Raw genomic sequence first — 22,779 nt, 5'->3', positions numbered from 1 at the left:
GCTACAACCCTCAATCAAGGAATCATTTCAAGTTTCAGTGGGATAGAGAAGAATATTATAGAAAGGACAATCAAGAACATTTTTCTAAAATCAGGGTTTATGCAAAGAAACAACGAGGAAGAGGAACAACAAAACACCATTGACATGGTGAAAGATTTCCAGATTTACTTCAAAAAGATTTTTATGAAGTGGATAATCATCAAGAATAGACTTAATCTAGATATTTCATTTGAAGAGTTTTTGACATGGACAACTCCCTGGTAACATGTGGAATGTTGACAGATACGGATATCGTGGAAAATATGAAAGGGGTATCTGACAACGATGATGAACTAGAGGATCAGATAGTTTCACTTAAAGTTATTACCACAAAAGAAGTGGAAAAGACCATTGAAATGTGGTGTTCTTTAATGTCAGGAAGATTAGTTGGGATGCATTTACAGCTATTGCTTACCTTGAAAAGATTGTGAAGTCAAAAAAAGTTAGCAGAAATAGTGGTCAATAAATTGATGCCTAACAGATATTAGGTAAAAATAAAAACCATTTTATTTTTATTTAAAAGGGTATGTAGTCTATTGTACAGTACATGCTATTGTATTAATAAAATACTGTACCTCAAATCAAATCTATTGCTGTTTACTGCGTATGTATTGCTCTTGAAACCTGTCTATTTTGAATTTTTTTTCTCATTCCCGTGAGATTCAAGATATACAGATTCGACTGTATAAGCAAATTTAGCTGATTTCTGTATTTGAAGTTCCAGATTTTTTCAAGAGGTTTAAAAAGTTTCATCTGGCTTCAATGCATAATATATAGTGTTCTTGCAAGAGTGTACCCAGGGAGGGGCAGCTGCCCTCCCCAGAAGAAAAATTAAATTTGGTAATTGACACACAGACAAATAGCACAGATGCATCAATTTAGTATCAGTTTGAATAATGAATATTGTGACTAGAGTAGAGCCATCTGTGGTGAAATCTCTCCCCTCCTCCCACTTCCTCGAAACTAATGTGAGTTGCCCCCCTCTAGTTCAGATCCTGGGTACGCCGCTGTGTCCTTGTATTGTGCAGTTAGATTAATAGTTTTTATTTTTAAAATGCCAGTTAAGATTCTTATGCTTTTTTCATATTCTCAAGTGGCTGAAAGGAACAAGAATTATAAAAATTTACCTGAAAACAGAAACTGCTGTCTTACAATGAAATACATAGTTATATTGTATAAATAGGGTAATATAAAACTTGTTGAAGTCAAAATTGCCTAATACTTTTGGTTAATATTGATCCTTACAGGAAGATATAAGGGTTGATGCCAATAAGAATCTATTTTATTTGTTTAATAAAACAAAAATATAAGTTTCCAAAACCTTTAAACTCAGCTAGAAAAATTTTATATAACAACATATAATAGATTACTAAAATTATATTAAAAATATATAGAATTTTATCAAAGTTTTATCAAATATTAAGTTGTTTCTTGTACTTTCCCAACTCTTCATCCAAGGTGAAATGTTAAAAACAATAAACCAGTATTAAAAAGACTTTAAAACAGTTATTGTTCGTTATTTTCTTAGATGAAAAGTCAAGAAAGTACAAGAAACAACTTAGAATTTTATCAAAGTTTTATCAAATATTATATATTTTTAATATATTTTTAGTAATTAATACCCGACTTTGGTAAATATAAAAAATCTTAAGAGTGATTACTCTTATCCTTTTTAATAGATTTAACATACAACAGATGTTTTTAGTTAAAACTTTAAATCAGAATACATTAAATTGAAATTTTTTTCCTATAGAAATCTGAAGACAACTTTAAAAAGTTGAAGTATTTGTTATATAAAATTATTTTGCTGGACTTTAAAGATTTTTGAAATTTATTTTAATTTTTAATAATAAATTTAGTAGAATATGTTTAATACATTTATTAAACCATTTTCTGGTTTTCAGTTGATTTTAATGTTATACTGATAGTTAGTTAAGTATTAATATTTATATATTTATTTAATTTATTATTTTTATTAGAGAGCTGAAAGAAGTCTTGTTTCAAATCCTTCATTTGAGGATTATTTTTATAACAATCCTTATTCAATGTCTTCAGTGAACAATTCATCTCGAGCATTAAGTATTGGTGAGTCATTTATGTATTTTATAAGTATTCAGAAATTTTCTGTTTGTGTTTTTATTTATGATATAGTATTTTTTTATTAGTACCATTCTCTAGTTCAGGAAAATGTTTGATTTTATGTAATAAATTAGCAAATAGCCTAATAAATTATTAAGTAATCTAAAAGATTGAAATAAAATACAGTGGGTGATCAGTTAATGAACAGTTCGGATAACGAACACTTTTGCAAAAGATTTTTATGTTCGGACAACGAACACCTCACAGAACAAACACAAGAAGCAGCGACGTAAAACAACGAATACTGATTGGTCTTCCCTTGTCTTCAGGCAACAATTCGAAATTTTTCGGAGTGCAGGAGACTTCGACTTCAACGCTCAACCCGGTATATACTGATCGGATAGTATTCCTCTGAACTTTGAAACTCTCCCTTGTAATTCCAACCTTTTATTTTTCTGACAGAAACAATTTTTTTATAGTATTCGTGAGATTGTCGGGCTGCACTCGTTAAGTTTTATGTGGGTTTTTATTTCCGAAAAGTGAGAGTATAATAGCAAAGGCAGAGAGTAGACAGATGTCTGATGCTGCTGGGCATTATGGCTAGAACAGGTCTACAGTAGGCCACAGTTCAATCTTATCTAAGAAAGATACTGTATAATCAAGAAGACTCAATCAGATTAAGGAGTAACAAAAATCACATCTGAGAAATAAAGAATATTGAAGAGCCCATAAAAACTAATGGTAAATTGATAATCAGTTAACGAACAATTCGGATAGCAAACAAAGTCTTGGAACGGATTATGTTCATTAACTGATCACCCATTGTATTAGATTTAAGATAATTACCAACATTTTGCAAAATTAGCAGTAATATAACATCACTTGCCTATAAAAGTTATGTGAAATTTCTTGGTTTCTATATGTTTACCTAACCTTTCCCAAATGAACACAGCAATCAAGAAATTGTACATGTCTTAGACATAGGAGATTTTTTTTGGTTTGCAGTAAATAGGCAGACACTTAACTTTTCTGCCTGTGTTAAACAATTTACTATTGAAATACCTATTTTAAAATAGTGCCTTTGTAATGGTGCTAAAGTAGTGTCTGTGCTACTGTTCCAAGTTCAATCTTTATTTGCATTAGTAATTTTCATTGTTTCTTCAGCACTTTTCCATCTGTCCTCTGAAATCACAAACCCTTGATGAATATATCTGTTCTCTCTTATAGACAACTGTGATCAACTGCACAAAAAAGCAATTATAACAAAAGAAAAATGATATCATTTACATTTTTTTATAGGCAAAAATGTGATTCTGACTCGTACATATTTGATCTAGCATATTTTCTAGCATTCTAGAGTTAGCGATCGATATAGAATTATTTTTCTTGAGATTGATTGGAAATAGCTGATTGACTTTGAAATTAAGTTTAGTTAGGTTTTTTTTTTGAGTTTTAACTATTGTTTTTGAGAAAAAGATGATATTAAATGCTATTATTTTCAGTTCCTTTCAGATATTCTAATAATTTAGAAATGGATACAAATTTAAATAATGCTGAAAATCAAGATTACAGATATAATAATGGAGCGAAATTTGAAAAGGTAAGTTTGTTAAAATAATTTATTTTATTGATTTATATATTTATTTACTCTCTAATAGTGAGTATAGGAAATTGATATTTTGGAAATGAATTATTTTAAGTTATCAATGATTATAATAAAAAGAATTTACATAGTCGTCATTTAGAATAGTGAGAAATACTGCTATATATGAACTAGACATTTTTCTTCTGTAGAATAAGTTATTAGCTGTTCAAATATTTCTTGTTAATTTAATTAGTAATTTATCACAGAAATCATATCATTTAAAGTCTGTGAAAAATAACTGAAATTAATAAAAAGACCTCAGGAATTTATGTTCTAAATGTAGTCTAAATAAGTTTCATTTTCCAAGTTGCTTTCTGATTTCTGGAGTGACTTAAACTTGATGCTGTTGCATTTAGTTTAACATATACAATGCAATATTATGTGAATAGAAACCTGATCTAATTTAACCTCTTAACAGTGGAACAGTCGTACTCGGCTCTACCAGTTAGTTGTGGAGATAAACCGTGGGAGTTTTTTTAAGAATTTTCCCACGCGTTTTTCTCGTTTCCGTTTAGGAAAAAAAATTTTTAAACAGTTACGTCTTGTAAAGAAAAAATCGTTCTTTATTGTCACATAATTTTTTTATATATGAATTTTTTTCGCGGTAATTTTTTGCTAAAATTTTTTTTTTCAAATTTATATTAAATTCTTTTTTGATTTTCTATCCGATACGATTTTTTCAAAACTTTTGAATTTATTTTCAATTTTATAAAATTTTTTAAAGTTTTAGGCATTTAAGTAATGACGATTTTTTCCAACCTGCGAATCAAATTCAAGAAAATGTAATTGACAGTTAACGAATTTCATCCACAACAATAGAAGACGTAAAGGTTGTTATGACTACAACTGGCGGCCTTTCCCCCCAGACTGAAATGTGGGTGAAGGTCGTCTCGTGTTCTACTTTCTGTAGAAGTGACGTAATCATTGTAAATAAAAGAAAATTTCAGTATATCTTTTATTTAAAATTTTAAAATTCGTTGTTCAAATTTACACCGAAATATTAAAGCGGATTAAAATATTAGAATTTTGTAAATAAACTTACTTCACATATAATAAATTTAAATGAATTAATCTATAAGAAACAACAAAACAATAAAGAAATGTAGAAATATTTTTATATTCATTTTCACATTTATAACATATGTTATCGTCATTGATCGATATTTAATTTTAAAAACAATTTTCATCATTGGCATGCATCAGAAAAAAAAATGCACAACTTCCCTAAAACACACTTCATTGAGAAGGTCCGCTTCACTCTGAAAAAGCCGACAGTTTTATGTCAGAAATCCAACGTGTGACCTACTTTCTCTAACATAGTAAAACAAAGTAAGTTACAGTACAACAATACACATAAACATAAATAAATTAGTAGCCCAATAATACATACTTTCATGTAAATCCATATGTTATATCCAAAAGTCAGTTTTCCCAAATTGTTGAAAAATAAATTATTTTCAACTTTTCTTTTTGTAAAGTAGCATATTCTGAAAAACAAGTTCTATATTCAGAGTAAAATTTCCACCTTTTATCCGTTAAAAATAACGCAAAATGTACGAATCCACGTAATAAAAAATTCTCGCAGTGAACTTCGAAAAAACCAGAAACAGATACACCAGACTCCACTGTACAAAATTTTCCCACGAACTGATTCATATTTTAATGCACCTGTGAATAATTTCATCACATGACGAAAAGTTTTTGAATAAAAGCTAAAAGTTTTTCAAAATTCTTTCATAAAATCCGATGAATTTAATTAATACACAATAACTAGATCTGTTTAATAAAGATTAGTAATGTACTATCATTAATATGCAAATTAGATATGACAAAGATCACTGTGGGAAAATTCCCGCCAAGATAAAAATAGCTTTCGGTCACGTGATCACCAAGAAATACGCCTTAAATTTAATGTTTGTGTACAAATTAATACATTTTAACTAATGTCATCGTTTAAAATTTAATGTTTCTGTAAAAATTAGTAAATTGTAACAAATTTCATCAAAGACAACAGAATAATTTTCAGCTTATAAAAACTCTACAATAAATGATTATTTCTTCGAAAGACGTCGATATGCACGAATAAATAATAAATATACAATAATGCTTTTATCCATTTTAAGTGGATATTGTAAAAATTAAGCTATTTAATTTGTTTGGCTTTTATAATTTAGTTTCCGAATATTTTACTGTGAAATTCCATTTAGTAAACAGAAACAAAGACAAGCTATTAGTTATAAACAGGACAATGGAATAATTTTTACGTAAATTGAGTGAAAATACAGAAAAAAACGAATTATATCAAAGATGGGGACAAACAAGCTTACATCCCCAGAACAGAGCTTATAATTTGTTGTCAATTTCAGCCTGTTCCTACTTTGACTGTTTTATGTTGGTAAAAACTTATTTTTTTAAAATAAAAGTACTTTGTTGTTAGTGAAGAAAGATAAAAGTATCGAAATATAATATTCAGAATTAAAAATATTGATGTATGTCCATATTAGAAATGTATATTTTTTTCCGATATTAGAAATAATATCACGAGAAAAACATTATATAAATGAAATACGGCCATAAACAATTTCTTTCTGTCAAATAAATTACGGATTAAACGGGTTTATTTAGAAAAATTCAAACGCGAATAACTGACTTTAAATATAGAGAGGATACAGTATGCTTGTTATGTGATAGTATCTGCGTTTACAAATTAACAGAATTTTCCATTTTTTTTTTTACACATTATAATCTAGGAAACTATGTTTAATAATAAGACATACTACAGAAAGGGTAAGAAAGGAACGTCAGTCATTGTATCTAATGTATTATTGAAAGTTTCATTCATATAGATAATTAATTTTATCAAGATACATTTCTCCAGAAGAAAATTATCAATATTTCTCGTAAATATAAGTAAATTTTATTATAATTTAGATAAAAACTCATTTTTTCCCCACGCATGGCTTCTTTCCCCTCCCTCTTACTCCTATACTTGGAACATTCCATTTCATAATTTGATGTAATAATAACGTTTAAAATGATTCTAAATAAAATATTGACACTTAAAGTAGGTTAATATAGGCCTATATTGTCACGAGTCTCAGGTGTATTCATAAAAATGTAATAATCTATACAATAATACTTTCTCACATGCTCCATGTGTTAAAGTTTGCAGCTGTAATTGAAGTAATATATAAAGAAACAAAATGTTTATATTATCAATAGTTATAAAAGATATCTTATTTTCACGTAGAAAAACAAAATAAGACAGAAGAAACAGACAATCACACGATATCTCTATCCAGGACATTCTATAATTGATTTCAAATTTCTAATGTCGACATACATGAATATTTTTGTGTGTGTGAATATTATATTTCGATACTTTTATGTTTCTTCACTAAGAACATCTTAAAACATTAACTTTTTACCAACAAAAAACAGTCGAAGTAGAAACAGGCTGAAAATAACAACGAATTATAAGCTCTGTTCTGGGGATGTAAGCTTGTTTCTCCCATCTTTGATATAATTCGATTTTTTTTCTGTATTTACACTCAACTTACGTATAAATTATCGTATTGTGCTGTTTATACTTAATAACCTAACTTTGTTTCTGTTTACTAAATTGAATTTCACAGTAAAATACTCGGAAACTCTAAATTATAAAAGCCACACAGATTAAATGGCTTAATTTTTACAATATCAATTTAAAATGGATAAAAGCATTATTAAATAATTATTATTTATTCGTGTATATCGACTTCTTTCGAAGAAATACTCATTTATTGTACGGTTTATGTAAGCTGAAAAATTAAATTTTAAACATATTTCTTGGTGAACACGTGACCGAAAGCTATTTTTATCTTGGCGGGAGATTTCCTAGTGACCTATCTCATATCTAATTTGCATATTTGTAATAATATTTGTGATAATCTTTATTAAACAGATCTAGACATTTTATATTATTTAAATTTGACTGGATTAGTAAAAGAATTATATAAATATTTTTAGTATTTTGCAGGAAACTTCAATCCAGATGACGTAAGAGTCATCCATGGTTCGCGGGAGAATTTGCGCGATGATCTTTTTTATATCTAATTTGCATAATTATAATGGAAAATTATTAACCTTTATTAAACAGATTTAGTTATTGTGTATTAATTAAATTCATCGGTTTTTGTGAAAGAATTCTTTAAAACTTTTAGCGTTTATTTAGAAACTTTTTGTCACCTGATGACATTGGACAAGAGCATTTTCGTTTTGTTTATTGTATACGACAGTTCGCGCCAGATTTCGTAAAGTGCGGTTTAATAATTCTGTTTCTCGTTTTTTCGAAGTTCACTGCGATAATTTTTTATTACGTGGATTCATACATTTTGCGTTGATTGCAATGGATATTTTAAGGCATAAAGTTTACTGTGAATTAGTTCTAAATTCAGAAAGAAAAGTTGAAAATAATTTATTTTTCGACAATTTGGGAGAACTGATCTTTGTTTGGATGTAAATGAAGGCATGTAAATTTATTTGTGCATATAATTATCTAGTTCTAATTTCGAAACATTTATGGCATTTAGTGTTTATAAGCGTGTTATTTAGACATGTCTACCAATTTAGTGCTAAAACGTAGAACTACGTCAAAGAAGAATACAAACTTTAATTAGCAAGTAGTATCTTTATTAGAAAACTTATTTGTTGGTAGATTTTTTTACATTTAAAGTGTAATTAGATGAAACTAAATGGATGTGAACATAGAAAGTTGAATATGGCAAGAGTAATAGATAAAACTATTATTACATATTACTCGATCAGAAAAATTTATACTTGAAGAATTTTGTTTTGATAATTATTGCCTAGGGTTTATGTCGAAAATATTTTTCAGTTATATTTGTAATTACAGTTAATTCGAATAGTAATGGCGCTTAAATATTTATAGAATTAATTGAAGTTTTCGAATTTTGTTTTGAGGAAACTGAGGAAGGCAAGAGTATCTACAGTTGTATAATGAACTGAATTTAAGTAAATTAGGTGACTTTGTATGTTTCGATGTAGTTTTTTATAATATTACGATATACGAACTTTCGATTTTGTAAATTGTATTATACTAAAAAATAAAGTTTTTCGTTATTCTCCTACTTAATGATGTATTTATAATGTTTCTGAACTAAATAATACTTATTAAATTGAAATCCGAGCTTTACAAAGTACTATGAATATTAGAGAAGACCGTTTTACTATAAACTACTACGTTTTACTACAGCTTACTCCAATGTTGATTCTACGAAAAGTAGGTCAGACAAGGACCGTTAGACTAATGACGTAGGCTGTTTACTTTTTCCGGTCGCATCGGTGCACTCCCGATAGCGTCATTTACAGAAGTCACACCTACTTTTTTCTGACGCGAGCCAATTAGGAATATTAATTTTTTTAACCAATCAGATGACGGCGGGAGATTTAAATTCGATTTATGTCGATAGATGGCCGTCTAAAATTTCATATTTATTTTAATTTTCTTTCTTTTATTGTAATTTCTCGAGAACTAAAGGATATTCCAAAACAAAGTTGGAGAACCCAACTACTCGTGAAAATTCTACGACTTCACGAAATGGTCCAGGTATTTTATAAGAATTTTTGAACGGCTATTTCCGTCCTTCACCACTGCCACTCGATCGCCTTGGACGGCTATTTCCGTCCCTCACTGTTAAGAGGTTAAGATGGTAAACGTATAAATCTAATGTAAATTTATAATTTTTGTTAATAATAGACTCCTGCCTTAGTTTTAGATACAAAATCTGCTAACTTACTTTAGAACAAAAATCTTTAGTTATTCTTTCATTCTCTATTTCAAATTAAGTATGATTGTGTGTAGAATACGTACGAAAAATATTTTTTAATGAATATGTGTTGAAGTTAATTATGCAAAAAATATCATATTTTAATTTACAGATGGATGTTTTTCCTGAAGCAATAGCTAATGCTACTGAACCTGAATTGCCAGTTAACAACAATAAAAATAATTCGCTTGGTATGGCCTTAGTTTCTGAGGAAGAACCTATAATAGTAAGATTTCAAAATATAAACTATCAAAACTTCTTGTTGTTGTCAATAGAAGTTTGGTATTGATATTGATAAATTTATAAATAAATTATAATTAATTATTATTGTGCACGGTTAGTCAAAAAGTTTCTGGAATTGCTTTCTAGACAGCAAAGGAGAGATAAGATTGTGTGTGTGCATTGTTATAGGAGGAAGATTATGATGTCTATTCACAGCTACAACTGGTCCAAACATGCTTTGGTGTAGTGTTAGTGGTAGTTTCATTTTCATTTTGAAATGAATGTTTGTCTTTCAGTGCCATGTTGCAATTTGAACATCAAGTTCATGGGCAAATTGAGAAAATCTGCTTTATAGATGCTATTGGCCCTGCAGCAAGTTTGTGATGATACTGCATTAAAGAAATTCGCAATTTAGGACTAGTTTTTCATGGTTTAAGAAAGGACAGGAGATGTTGGAGGATGACAAGCACAGTGGAAGGCTGTCCACATCCAGAACCTAAGAAATGATTGCCAAAGTATAACTGATTCATTCTTATTTATGAATGATCAGTATGGAGTAAGAACAAGTAGTTGGTATCTTTCACAGATGCATTCACGTAATTCTGTTTGATGTTTTGAAGTTGAGATGTACCAGTGCAAAGTGTGTTCCAAAGTAATTAACCACAATTCAGATGAAGTGTAGCATACCAATTCCTGGAGATCTGTTTGAAAAAGATACACAAAACCCAATGTTTGCATGAATATTGTTGCTGATGATGAGTCATGGGTCTTTGCTTAAGTTGCTTACAACCAAGAGATGAAGATGCAGTTATCAGACTGGCACTCAGCATCATCTCTCCAATCAAAGAAATCATGCCTTGTTAAATCCAAGGAAAAAGTGATGCTCCTTGCATTCTTTGACATGAACAGTGTGGTGCATTGTGAGCTCTTATCACATGAACAGAATGTTACTGGTCATTTCTATATTCAATTTTTGCATAAATTGTGAAATGCAATATGGTGGAAATGGCATGATAGGTGATGGGAAGGATGATTCTGTATCATGACAATGCATCAAGTCACTCCTTGCTGGTGCAACAATTCCTTGCTGACAAAAGACTTCTTGTCATCCATACTCACTGGATCTTGCTCCAAGTGATTTTTGACTGTTCCCTACACTGATATGTCTGTCTCAAGGAGATGTGTTACAACCATGGAGGACATCAGATCAAATACAATGACTGAACTCTTGACTATTACAAAAGAAGTCTTCCAGTGGAGCAATCAAGAATGGCAGGATTGATGGATCAAGTATCTGTGTGCCAAAGGATCCTTCTTTAAAGGTGATTTGGTAAGCATTTTCATGTGCTCTACCATTACAATGCTATACCACAATTCCAGAAAATTTTTGACTTCTTATGTATAGCTTTCAACATTATTTTTATTTAAATGTTTTCATTATTCTAATATTATTATTAGTAAAATACCATATTTACTTGAATGTAAGATGCACTTCTTTTAGGTGTAGTATCTAAAAATGGGTGATCTCTCGTGCTATGTTTTATTTTCCTATCACTAGAGGGAGATCACTATGGAAAGGCAACATTTCTTGAAGAGCACTGCATAACTTTCTCTGGGATTTTTTTATTCAAGTATCTATGATTAGGTTATAATAGACTAATGAGATTGAGCTAAGTTCATCTCTTAAATATTTGCCATTACAAATATTAGTCTAATAAACACTTGGTCTTATATAACATTAAAATGAGGTAATAGAATTAGTACTGTAAGTAAGCATAATTGTGTATGGAGAAAATGTATTTGATTCAGTATGGATTCAGAAGAGTTTAACATATGTATCGCTATCTTTTGTGATAATAGATCTTACTGTGCAATAAATAGTGTTTCTATTGACATAAGTTTGTCATGAATTTTTTTTAATACTGTGTATTAAAAAAAATTATCTGTGAGCTTGTAGAAAGTGAACTGCATCTTTAGAATTTGAAGGTATCTCTCATTCAAGTAACAGTAAGTTCACATAACTTACATTTATCACTGTTATATAAAAAATCATAATGTAAATGCCAAGTGAAAAATGATGTTACTTCATTGTAGTGACAATAACAAAATATTTTCATAGCTTGTTTATTAATAATATACTAGTTATATTGGATTATAAAATTTATTAATGATTAGAATTGTTTGGATATTCTAATCTTTATAATAAATAGTTTAGACACTTTAATTTATGCTAAAGTTAAATTTATCTTTGATATTCTTAGGAACCACAAAATGAAAGATCTTTTTTGAATTTATACAACCAATTGTGTAAAAACAATAAACATTGTATATAATTTACAAGTAAATCATCTTGAATATATATACAGTAAGACCCCGCTTAATGGGGAATATGTTCCCAGATGACAAAGTGCTAAACGAAACAGCGTTAAATGAGGTCATTTTAGGGAGTAAATGAGGTCATAGAGTAAATAGGGAAAGGGGAACAGGTGACAAAAAATAAACAGATTTTACTTTAAGTTATTTTTATATTAATCTGCATAATAATATGTTAAATAACACATAAACATATGCACATAGAGATGTAAAGTTAATTTTTTGTGATGAAGGTCCTGGCTCTTCTGAAATTCTTGTTTTTTGCGATAGTCATTTAGTTTCATTTCATGCTGTTTTTCTTTCCTTAAGCAAATGTTGGTAGCAAGAGATTGCATACAAAATGCCTTGTCTTGCTTTTGCCTCCTTTCAAAATCTAGATCGTTTGCTACAATTTGATCAATGATTTTTTTGGTTCTTCATTTTCAGAATCACTATTTTCTGGTCCTGCTTGAATTCCTTATTTTGCCAGTTTTTGAAGGTCATCATTGGTAAGGCTCTCATCAGAAACCTGCAATAACTCTTCAATATCCTGCTCATCTACATTTCTTAGTCCTGCTGTATCGATTAGGTTGACCAAATTGTCAACCTAATGATACAGTGATAGTCTCTTCTTGTTGAGAATTCTTGGATACCTTCAGACATAAATGCACGAACAGAGTGTGGAAGAAGTTATCAGTTAATACTTGCCAAGCGAAGTTGATATTTCCTATGGCATCCATGATGATGTATTTTTTCCAAAATTGCACCAAACATACATAGATTTAAGAGAAGTACAGTGCTACAACGAATTGCCATCTTTTGCTGATTAGTTCGTGTTTGTAAATAATCGTATTATATACGAATCAATGAAATGATGCAATAATTTGAATCGTGTAAATTTTGAGCTGGTTTTTAGGCTATGAACAGACTGCGTTATATCGAATCAGCGTTAATTGAGGCACCATTAAGTGAGGTCTTACTGTACTACTTTAAACATCTTAAACAAACCATATATATAACCATACCCAAACCATAACCACTATTTCTAGAAGGAAACCATACAATACAATATATATTGCATTTTGGAAATTTACTTTACATAATTCATGTATTGTATTTGAGATATCCACTGACTGGCCATTCCAACATTAAGTTATAACTTGTGATTTTTTCTTATTCTGGTCTTAAATCTACTTCAAACCTCAACTAGTAAACTCTCAGATGCTCCCAACTATTATTAACTGACTTTCTGAAGTTTCTTCTTCACTCTAAAGAAAACTTTATTTTGAGATAGTAATTCAAACAAGAAGCATTTTATATGTTAAATTTTCTATTTGCTATTAATATTGTGAGAATACGGGCAGGGATATGAGAGTGTTGCTCATAATCATAATCCCTTTGATCTTTAGAACCCACTCACGGTGGATGACATTACTATATAGGAGGGGTCTTAAATGTGAGTGGGGAGGGAAGTCATGGGTAAGTTTGATCAATGTCTGTATAAATTGAATGAGTAGGTAAGAGCATTAACAAAACACATAGAATTTAATAGATATATAGCAAATATAGAACGATAAAATGAAAATAAATGAAAAACTAAATAAACGTGTTACGTCTCTAAATGACGAATGAGAGAGTTTACAATAATCTACAAAAAGAATACCTCTGTGTAGTCCAAATGAAATAATATATGAAAATGTCTTTCTGATATGGAGGGGGCTGGAGAGTAGTGAGATGGGACTTTAAGGCCTGACAGCTTTGGCTATGCGAGAATCTTCTTATGGCTGTCCTCTTCTATGTCTCTTTCTTGGGCAGAGTCTTCTTCCTCTGTCTCCTATTATTATGGCAGCTTCTTATTTCATTGACTGCCCCAAATTCATGAGCTTTTCCCCTTTTTATGCTAATTTCCCTCCTCAGGTTTTGGAGTTTAAATCATCTCACAGGACATGGTGGGGGTCAAACAACAAGATGTTTGTCAGAGATGTGTGATAACATGTCTTTAAAAGGAGTTTTAGTTCCCTTTCCCACAAAGGTGACAAATGTGTCACTTTTAATGATAAAATATTACAGTAGAGCATTGATTATCCAAAAGAATTCGGGGCTGGGGTTGTTTGGATAACTGATTTTTCAGATAAGCAATCATTTACGAAAAATATATTAAACACAAAACTACTATATATATTTCGTATCACACGTCTTATAAATACATATCTTACATAAAGTAGTACATTAAAGTAGGCCTACAGTTTAGGTTGGAAGGGAGGGGAGAGTGCTGCAGTGCCAAAGCACTAGCAGAAATTTGAATTTGCTGACTGGAATGCTTTCAGTTAACTCATGTTTCGGTTGATCAGTATTCGGATAATCGATGCTCTACTGTACTTTAAATTGTTGATTAATCAGAAAATATTTTATCAAATTAAATAATATTGTTCTCTACTCTTGAATTCTCACAATGTCTCAAAACCAAACTTTTCATAACAACCTCAAATGACTTAAAGATGACTTTTATCATTTCAATTTTATTGACACTAGTAAAATTGAACTCAACAAAATTTAAATGGTTAAAACGGTCACCTTAAAGTCATTTGAGGTAGTTATGAGAAGTTTGGTTTTGAGGCATATTAATAGCCAATAGAAAATTTATTTTGAGAGTTGCCTGACTCTATAATTATGAATCTACAATTACTTCTGAATAGTGAAATTCTCCACTTGTTATTCTCTTAGTTTAAGTTTTTCCAGCATTCTCAAACTGTTGATTTGAATTGCTATTGAACTCTGTCATAAGTTTTTTCTAGAATGTGCTATATGTGATTTGTTCCAAAATGTAATGTGTTATATAAATTCAAAGTAACAGATCCTTTTATATTGTACATACATAGTAAACCATTAATCTGCTGTTCACATTACCAAACAACCTGTCTGATATAGCCCAATAAATCTGGCAGATCATCTGATATCTGTTATGCTATGTTAAATTTATATCACAATTCAAAATACAGTGTTGTCTGTAAAATCTGAATTGTGAAAGTTTCTTTCTAATTTCTAATTTTATTGCATTTATTTTCAAATTTGTATTGTGTAATATATAATTTAAATTAAAATAATATACAATGTACAGGGTGGTTATAATTAAAGTTGCCTAGAGCCTGTTCTCATGAAAGTATTTTGATGAAACTCGGTATATATGTTATATGGACCATGGGGGAAAAGGAAAATGCAAAAATATTTAGTGTGAATTTTTACCACTAGGTGAATAAATGGTGCATGAAGAACCAGAAACACAAAATGGAAACATGCAAAAAGGTTTTTATTCACAACATTTGTTCAATGTGCAATCCATTTGCATTAATTACATATTCAAAACATCCATTTTGTTTTTTGTTCTTCCTGCCCCATTTATTCACCTAGTGGTAAAAATTCGAACTAAATATTTTTGCATTTTCCTTTTCCCCATGGTCCATATAACATATATACCGAGTTTCATCAAAATACGTCCATGAGAACAGGCTCTAGACAGGTCTGAGTAGAGCAACTTTAATTATAACCACCCTGTAGTATAAAACTTTTATCAATAAAATATATATTAAAACATTTTGTACTAATGCAAAGTAAATATAAAATAAGTTATAATATTTAAAACATATTAATATGTTTACAGAAAAAGGAGCTAAATTATGATTCAGATAAAATGGAATTCAGTGAATGTACTGAAGACACACAGGATAAATGTTTACAGTCTTCAAATGCAACTGAAGATGTTAAACAAACATCGGAAACACGTTCAGAGGAACTGTGGAATTTTGTGAGTAAATTCATTTGATAAACATTTTTATTCATTTTCAATAATATTCTTACTAGCTGAGATATCTAGTTTTGCATGGGAAAACAGTATATTGTATTTGCATGCACAATAGTTGCCCAAAATTACAATAAGCATGTGTTAGGTCATAAATTTTTAAAACTAACCAATCAGCAACCTTCATTCAAAATGATGAGATTGTGTAAGCAGAGAAATGAGAAAATCTGTTGGATTTTTTATGTAGAGTTGCATTGCTGAACTACTCAGTGATAAAATCAAAGTCACGTGTTCGGTACTTGAAAAATGACGGTGACTAATAAATTTCCTGGGTCAATGGAATTTGCAACAAAAATTTTGAAACATTATTTTCTTTTTACTTTTGGTACTTGCCAAGATTTTTTCAATGAAAGAACATCATTTCATTAGGGCTTTTCTTAACATTGAGAAAGCAGTTTCAATTAAATCATAGTAAATGATAGAACATTTTGAAGTGCATATAATACTGGAAAATTAGAATTTTTGACTCTGGAAATTGAATAAAAAAAATATAAAAACTGCTCTTCTTTAACATTGTGTCTATAGTAAATTTTTTTTATTTCCAAAAATGTACTTGAGTCTCTTCCAACCTAGATAATAAAATAAAAATTGGTTAATGAAATAAAGACTATTATTAGATATTTTGTGATAGATGAGGACATATGCCTGCAAGAGGGAAGTAAAAAATATGGAGTTTGGAAATTTTTGGAATGATTTTGAATGAAAAATAATTCATTAAAGTTGGTGATAAAAGGATCTCTATGTTTAATACTTTCAATAATTCTCTTCTTGATATTTTTAATGTTGAAGTTAAAAAATGTGATGATGATAAATTCTTTTTGATTAAATTGTAATTTTTTAAACTCAATAAAATATATTTCTAATGAAAAATAATTGATGTTAATTCAATTTCTCTCCTATAACCTAAAAACTTTATTATTTTCTACATCCTCTTGAAGGTTCAAGTCCTCACCTATTTCAAAAATATCTACTAATTGTCTTTATTTCATTAACCAATTTTATTTATTTACTACCAAGGTTAGAAGGGATTCAAATGCATTTTTGAAAATAAAAAAATTCTCCATAGAAATAATGTTAAAGAAAATAATTTTTTACTCAATTTCTGTAAAGTAAAAAATTCTAATATTCTAGTACTAAATACACCTTTAAATGTTCTACCATTTACTATGATTTACTTGAAACTGCTCTCACAATGTTATGAAAATCCTTACGAAATGATGTCTTTACAATGAATGTGCCAATTCATTTTCTCCCAAAAATTTATTACATGGTGTTATTGAGTCATTTCAGGGCAAAATTTGATTGTCCGTGTTCATAATTGCTATAAATTACTGGAAGTTTACATAGTACATCCCTAAAAGTTGACACATGTCAATGCTGTCTTTCTAGCAGACAATAAACCAATGGATTGTTTTTAAAATTATCTGTTGTAATAATAGTTAGGAAATATTTATAAACATTTTTTATTACCAGAATTACATCGAACAAATAATATAAATTATAACACTTTAAAATATGTGAAAATAAGAAAACTGATACCAATATAGTGTGTGATCCTATTGGACGGTTCTATAATGATCTTACAGTAGACCCCCCCATAACACGGATTTGTATAACACGGCGAAGAAATTGCGATCGTGTTCGTATAACACACTAAAAGAGACTCGTATAACATGGTAAAACGTCATCGCCGACTCGTGTTGCAACGGGATTGGTCTAATCTGGACTAATAGTGGATATTTTACAAACCCTTGAGTTTAAACAAGCACTGGACCTACTAAAAAACATTTATTATCCAATGGCCATAAAAAAATATATTTTTATTAATGATGTCTCCAAAGTTAAGTTATTTTTCTGCGAAAAATTTGCCAATCAGGAAACATGCGCCTCCATTCGACGAGCCGCTCTGTGATGAAAACAAGCTTAAGCAATGGCGTCGTCGAATGGTGCATACTCGGTAAGTAATCCTACAATTTTTTGTTTATAGCATAGTTTATATGGATTATAGCCAAAAAAATTATACATGATTTGGAAATGTTGGGTCAAATTAGTCTAGAATCGATTAATTTTATGGAAGAAAACCTTACAAACAGCCATGGCCCCTAACTGCACATGTGCCGGGCTGTGATTGGCTTACGTATTTAAGTGACTTCTACAACATGGATTCATATAACACAGAACGTATCTAGCATGTTATAGGGGTGTCTACTGTACTTGCTTAGATTTCTGATATATGAATAATAAAATCTGAAATAAGTTCTTGGTTGGATTAAAAGGAAATTTGTCAAAAAAATTCTAAGTAATATGTATATGTTTTATTTTCTTTTTATTTGATTTTAAAATAATAATTTAACTTTGCAGAATATAACAGAGATTCTTAAAAGGACTAATTCGGGAAGAGAAGTTTTGCAACTTCTGAATACACAAAATCTTACAAATGATTACAGATACAAGTTTACAAGAATTTTAGTTGCAGAACTTGTAAAGAGATTTGGACCTTAGTGAGTAATAATTTGTTATGTAGACTAATAATAATTATGGTTTTTCTTTTACTGATGTGTCAATAATAGAATATTTCATTAAAATCAAGCTGGGTGGCTGAGGCAATGAGTCTGGATCAGGTCCTCAGACATTTTTGTGAATGGTTGATATATTTGGTCCTGTGCCTCACTATCAGGCTGCCTTATGGTAAGGCTTATCAAATTCACAATGGACAGGAAAAAAAACCCTCTTATTGCTTTATAGGACAGAAATAGTTGAAAATAAAAGTATCAAATAAAAGCATTCAATTGTATTTTAATCTATAATTATCTTTCATAAATTTTAATGAAATCTTTAGTTCTAAATAGGTGAGAAGAATGACTATTTAAGTCAGTGGTTCTCAACCTTTTTTTGACCAGGGACCACTTTGATTTCATTGTCGCTGACAGGGACCACAAGGTTTAAGAAAAATAAACTGTGTCAATCAAAATAATTAATGGTGCTTTTATTGTAAATATTACAGTATCTATCACCTAAAATCCAGTTAAAATGAACAAATTTATTATAAGAACAAATGGTATTTTTTTTTTGTAATATTTACATAAAGGTAAATCTATATAATGATGTTATTTAAAAAAAATAATTCTTTATAAAAATATTCAATAGCTGAAATATATTATTTATTTGTATATATAAAATTAATGGAAATAACTTTATCTTTAGTCCTTCAAGAGATGTGAAAGAAAAGTTAGCAGCATCCATTATTAAATATTTTCCATTCCTTAAAGATGAAGATGGTGGATATGTAAGTTTTATATACTTACTTTAAACAGAATATATAGAATAGCATTTTTTAAAATGTAGTGTTTTTATAATATGAAAAAAAAAGTTTTATTATTAGTTTATTAAATGTAATAGTTTCTTGAATAAATGTTGAAATAGTTTACAAAGTCAATTTCAAAATTTAACAATTTATAAAATTGAATTCCTTCAATAAATAAATCCTTTATAAAGAACCCATGAATTACAATTTAATTATGCTAGTGAGGTTGAAACAAGAATACATTCATTTAAAAGTACAACCACATTTCAGCAAAATGTGCAAGCATAATTAGATATGTTGTAGTGGTTTTCTTGAAGGTGTGAAGACTTATTTTGTAATATATGTAATGTGCTGTTTCTAGACTCCCTCTGGTAATTATCTGATGTTGCACCTGGCAAGACAAGAATGAAGGCAGAACTTTTAGAACAGCTTGAGAAGCTTAAAGTATTACATTGACACTTTTACAGTTTCTAGCTTTTGTTTTTGATCTTGATCTTGTTTTTGTTGTCCTATACCTGAATGCAGGCAATGCATAGTATAATTAATAAATAATATACAGTATAACAAGCAATTATTTATTGTGATGTTCTACTCTCACTTATTAATACTGGAGTGGAAGTATAGCACCAAACCTTCTTTGTAGTAAATTGTAAACAATTCTCCAGTAGCTTATTATCTTGATAATGACTAATGTTTTTGATTCTTCAGCTGGATCTTCTTCAAATTTTAAAATGCAATGTTTATGTTCAACCTGAAGAAGATCCAGCTGAAGGATCAAAAACATTAGTCATTATCAAGATAATAAACTACTGGAGAATTGTTTACAATTTACTACAAAGAAGGTTTGGTGCTATTTATTGTGACATTTTCACAATACCAGGCTGCAATTTTAATTTATTTAATTTAAAATATATTCTCTAGTCCGATACTAACACCATGTAGTGGAGCTATCATGTTATATCAAGTTGTCTGAAGGAATTCTAGATTGATAACATTTTTACTTGAAAATAGAATAACTTGAACTTGAAAATACTTCAAAGAAAAATAATAATACTTTGATTACTTTTGTATAATCTAATATATTTATTTGTAATAAAAGTAATCTTAAATTAAATACAGTAATTGAAAATTTAATTTTAAATATATTGTAAATTGTTTCTTACAAGACACAAAATATATTTTTATTACAGCACACGTGGTTTTGTAGAGGTAAAAAACATAAATCATCAAGTGGATATCTAGAAGAAAGATTAAGAAATCATCGAAAAAAATGTTATAAGAATGAAATTACGAAAAGTAACTTTTTCTTTATAAAAATTTTACTATTATTTGAATCATTAAAGTAAATTATAAAAATGTAGTAGATTTTTATAAATACATTTTCCTATAATTAGTAAATGTAGTGTGATACTGATGTTCTACAGATGATAGTTTAGAATTCTGAATACGAGTCGTAATATCAGTCAGTTAATCCTAGGTCTTAAATAAAATCTAAAATAGTTAGAATTTTATTTTTGGAAATTAAATCTTTATATAAATATGTGCTCACTAATGATGCCAAACTTAGATTATGAATAAACTAAACTGTCTTAACCTAAATTTTTGTATATTAAGTGTTATTTCCGTTTTGTTTATTAATTTATTTTTCAAGTTTTTCTTTAAAATGTTTTGTTGAAAACAATAGATTTTTTTTTAATGTAATATACAAATCATCATCAGTCATTTGATATGTTGCCAGGTATATTTAATTTAGATTATTGATTAAATGTACTGTAATATAATTTTACAGTTTATTCATATCGTTTTCATTAGTAGAGAAAGACATTAATAAACTGTAAATATATTTTTTTTTAATATTTAGATTTATAAATATGCTAGTAAACTGTATAAAATATGATTTGATTTATGCCATAGTCATATAATATGCTATTTTATCTTTGTAACAGGCAGTAACATCCATTCATAGTCTTGAAATAATTTATATAAGTATTTCAAGATGTCAGTGACAATTTGTTGATTGATTAGTTTTTTCAAAAATTATAGACTGAAACTTTAATGAATCTTAACTAAGTGTAACTTTATTTAAAATTGATATTAATTATATCATAAATTGTTTAACATACAGGTATACCTCACCTTACATCGGTAACTGGTTCCAGGAGAGACGACTTAAGTCAAATTTACTTGTCACTAGACTAAACCACAAATAACCATTCCCAGTTCTGTATTTTATTTATAAATGTAGTTTTAATAATATATGGTTAATAAGAATCTATTTTAAGCTTACAAACAAATTTTAGTTTTTAATATAGTACAGAAAAAAAGTAATCTAAATTTACCAATATGTGTACGTACCGGTACACACTTATAAATGTACATGTTTACAGTACATCACGGACTCTTTATTTGTGAATGTGGTTTGCTCTAAGACACTATAAAATAAGATGATTTTGTATGGTTAAATAACAAATACAGTTATTAAAATTTTTTTGCAATAGTAGAAAATAAACTAATTTATGTTCAATTTACCAATATCGAGTGGCGCTGACGACAACACCAAACAGTAGATATTGGAACTATTGTGGAAAATGCCAATATTGAACTCTTAAAGATTGCTAAATAAGATGACAACACTGTGTTGTATTCATATTTTGTTCATTTGTTCATTTATATTTGACAGATATTCATATTTCATGTGTTTTCATATTTTGTTCTCTAGGATTTATGATGATTATGTACATTTACAGTAAATGTTAATATATTTTAATATGATTTTATGTGCTTTTAATGCTTTTCTGGTGATATTACGACTTCAATATTTGTGGCGGACACATGTAAAATTGAATAAAATTACCTAAACTTGATTTTTATTTTTCCATATATTTTTTTTGACAAATGATATATAATCGAGAATGACTTAACTCGAAACGACATAACCCGAGGTATACCTGTACTGGTTTTTTAGTTGTTTTCAGATTCAGATAATTTATAAATTATCCAAATCTGAAAACTATATTTCACTTTAAAGTTTGTTTTAAAAATATTTTTTATTGATTATGCATATGGACATACAAAATAATAATTACAAATTCAATTAAAATTAAATTATAATTAGAAGTTATATATAAAATCCTGAACAAATTCACATGTGTAAATTTAAGAATTGGTGTGTGTATATACAGTAGTTGATCTGAGATGAAGGAAAATACTATTGCATCAATGTGGTTTAGGTTCTGATCAGTGTTCAAATTTCCAATTGAGCTGATCCTTTGATTTTGGTGGATAGAACATGGTGATTGGTGATTACAGAAGAGAAAATGGCAAAGTGAAATAGGAATGATATGCTGTTCTTGGAGTAGTTAGAAATTATATGTGGGAAATCAAGGTTTACTTTATGACAAATAGTGGCAGACAAATAAATCATAAAAGGAGGATTGTATATAGAGAATATATT

General features: G+C 28.8%; 1 protein-coding gene across 1 annotated transcript in view; it reads left to right on the top strand.

Annotated features, from left to right (window-relative positions):
• Nucleotides 1-22,779, top strand: part of LOC136974876 (uncharacterized) — a 62,197-nt gene that overhangs the window by 22,482 nt on the left and 16,936 nt on the right. Inside the window, exons 3-9 of the mRNA XM_067269851.1 lie at nucleotides 2,019-2,124; nucleotides 3,621-3,718; nucleotides 9,704-9,817; nucleotides 15,824-15,967; nucleotides 18,383-18,522; nucleotides 19,226-19,307; nucleotides 20,516-20,621. Of these exons, the coding sequence (XP_067125952.1) occupies nucleotides 2,019-2,124; nucleotides 3,621-3,718; nucleotides 9,704-9,817; nucleotides 15,824-15,967; nucleotides 18,383-18,522; nucleotides 19,226-19,307; nucleotides 20,516-20,621 (790 nt within the window). The remainder of the gene's footprint in view (nucleotides 1-2,018; nucleotides 2,125-3,620; nucleotides 3,719-9,703; nucleotides 9,818-15,823; nucleotides 15,968-18,382; nucleotides 18,523-19,225; nucleotides 19,308-20,515; nucleotides 20,622-22,779) is intronic.

This window comes from Centruroides vittatus, unplaced genomic scaffold, assembly GCF_030686945.1.
Source record: "Centruroides vittatus isolate TY-2023 unplaced genomic scaffold, ASM3068694v2 contig_358, whole genome shotgun sequence".
In the NCBI taxonomy this organism is placed as follows: Eukaryota; Metazoa; Arthropoda; class Arachnida; order Scorpiones; family Buthidae; genus Centruroides; species Centruroides vittatus.
Note: the sequence above shows the minus strand (reverse complement) of the source record. Positions and strands in the feature narration are given on the sequence as shown.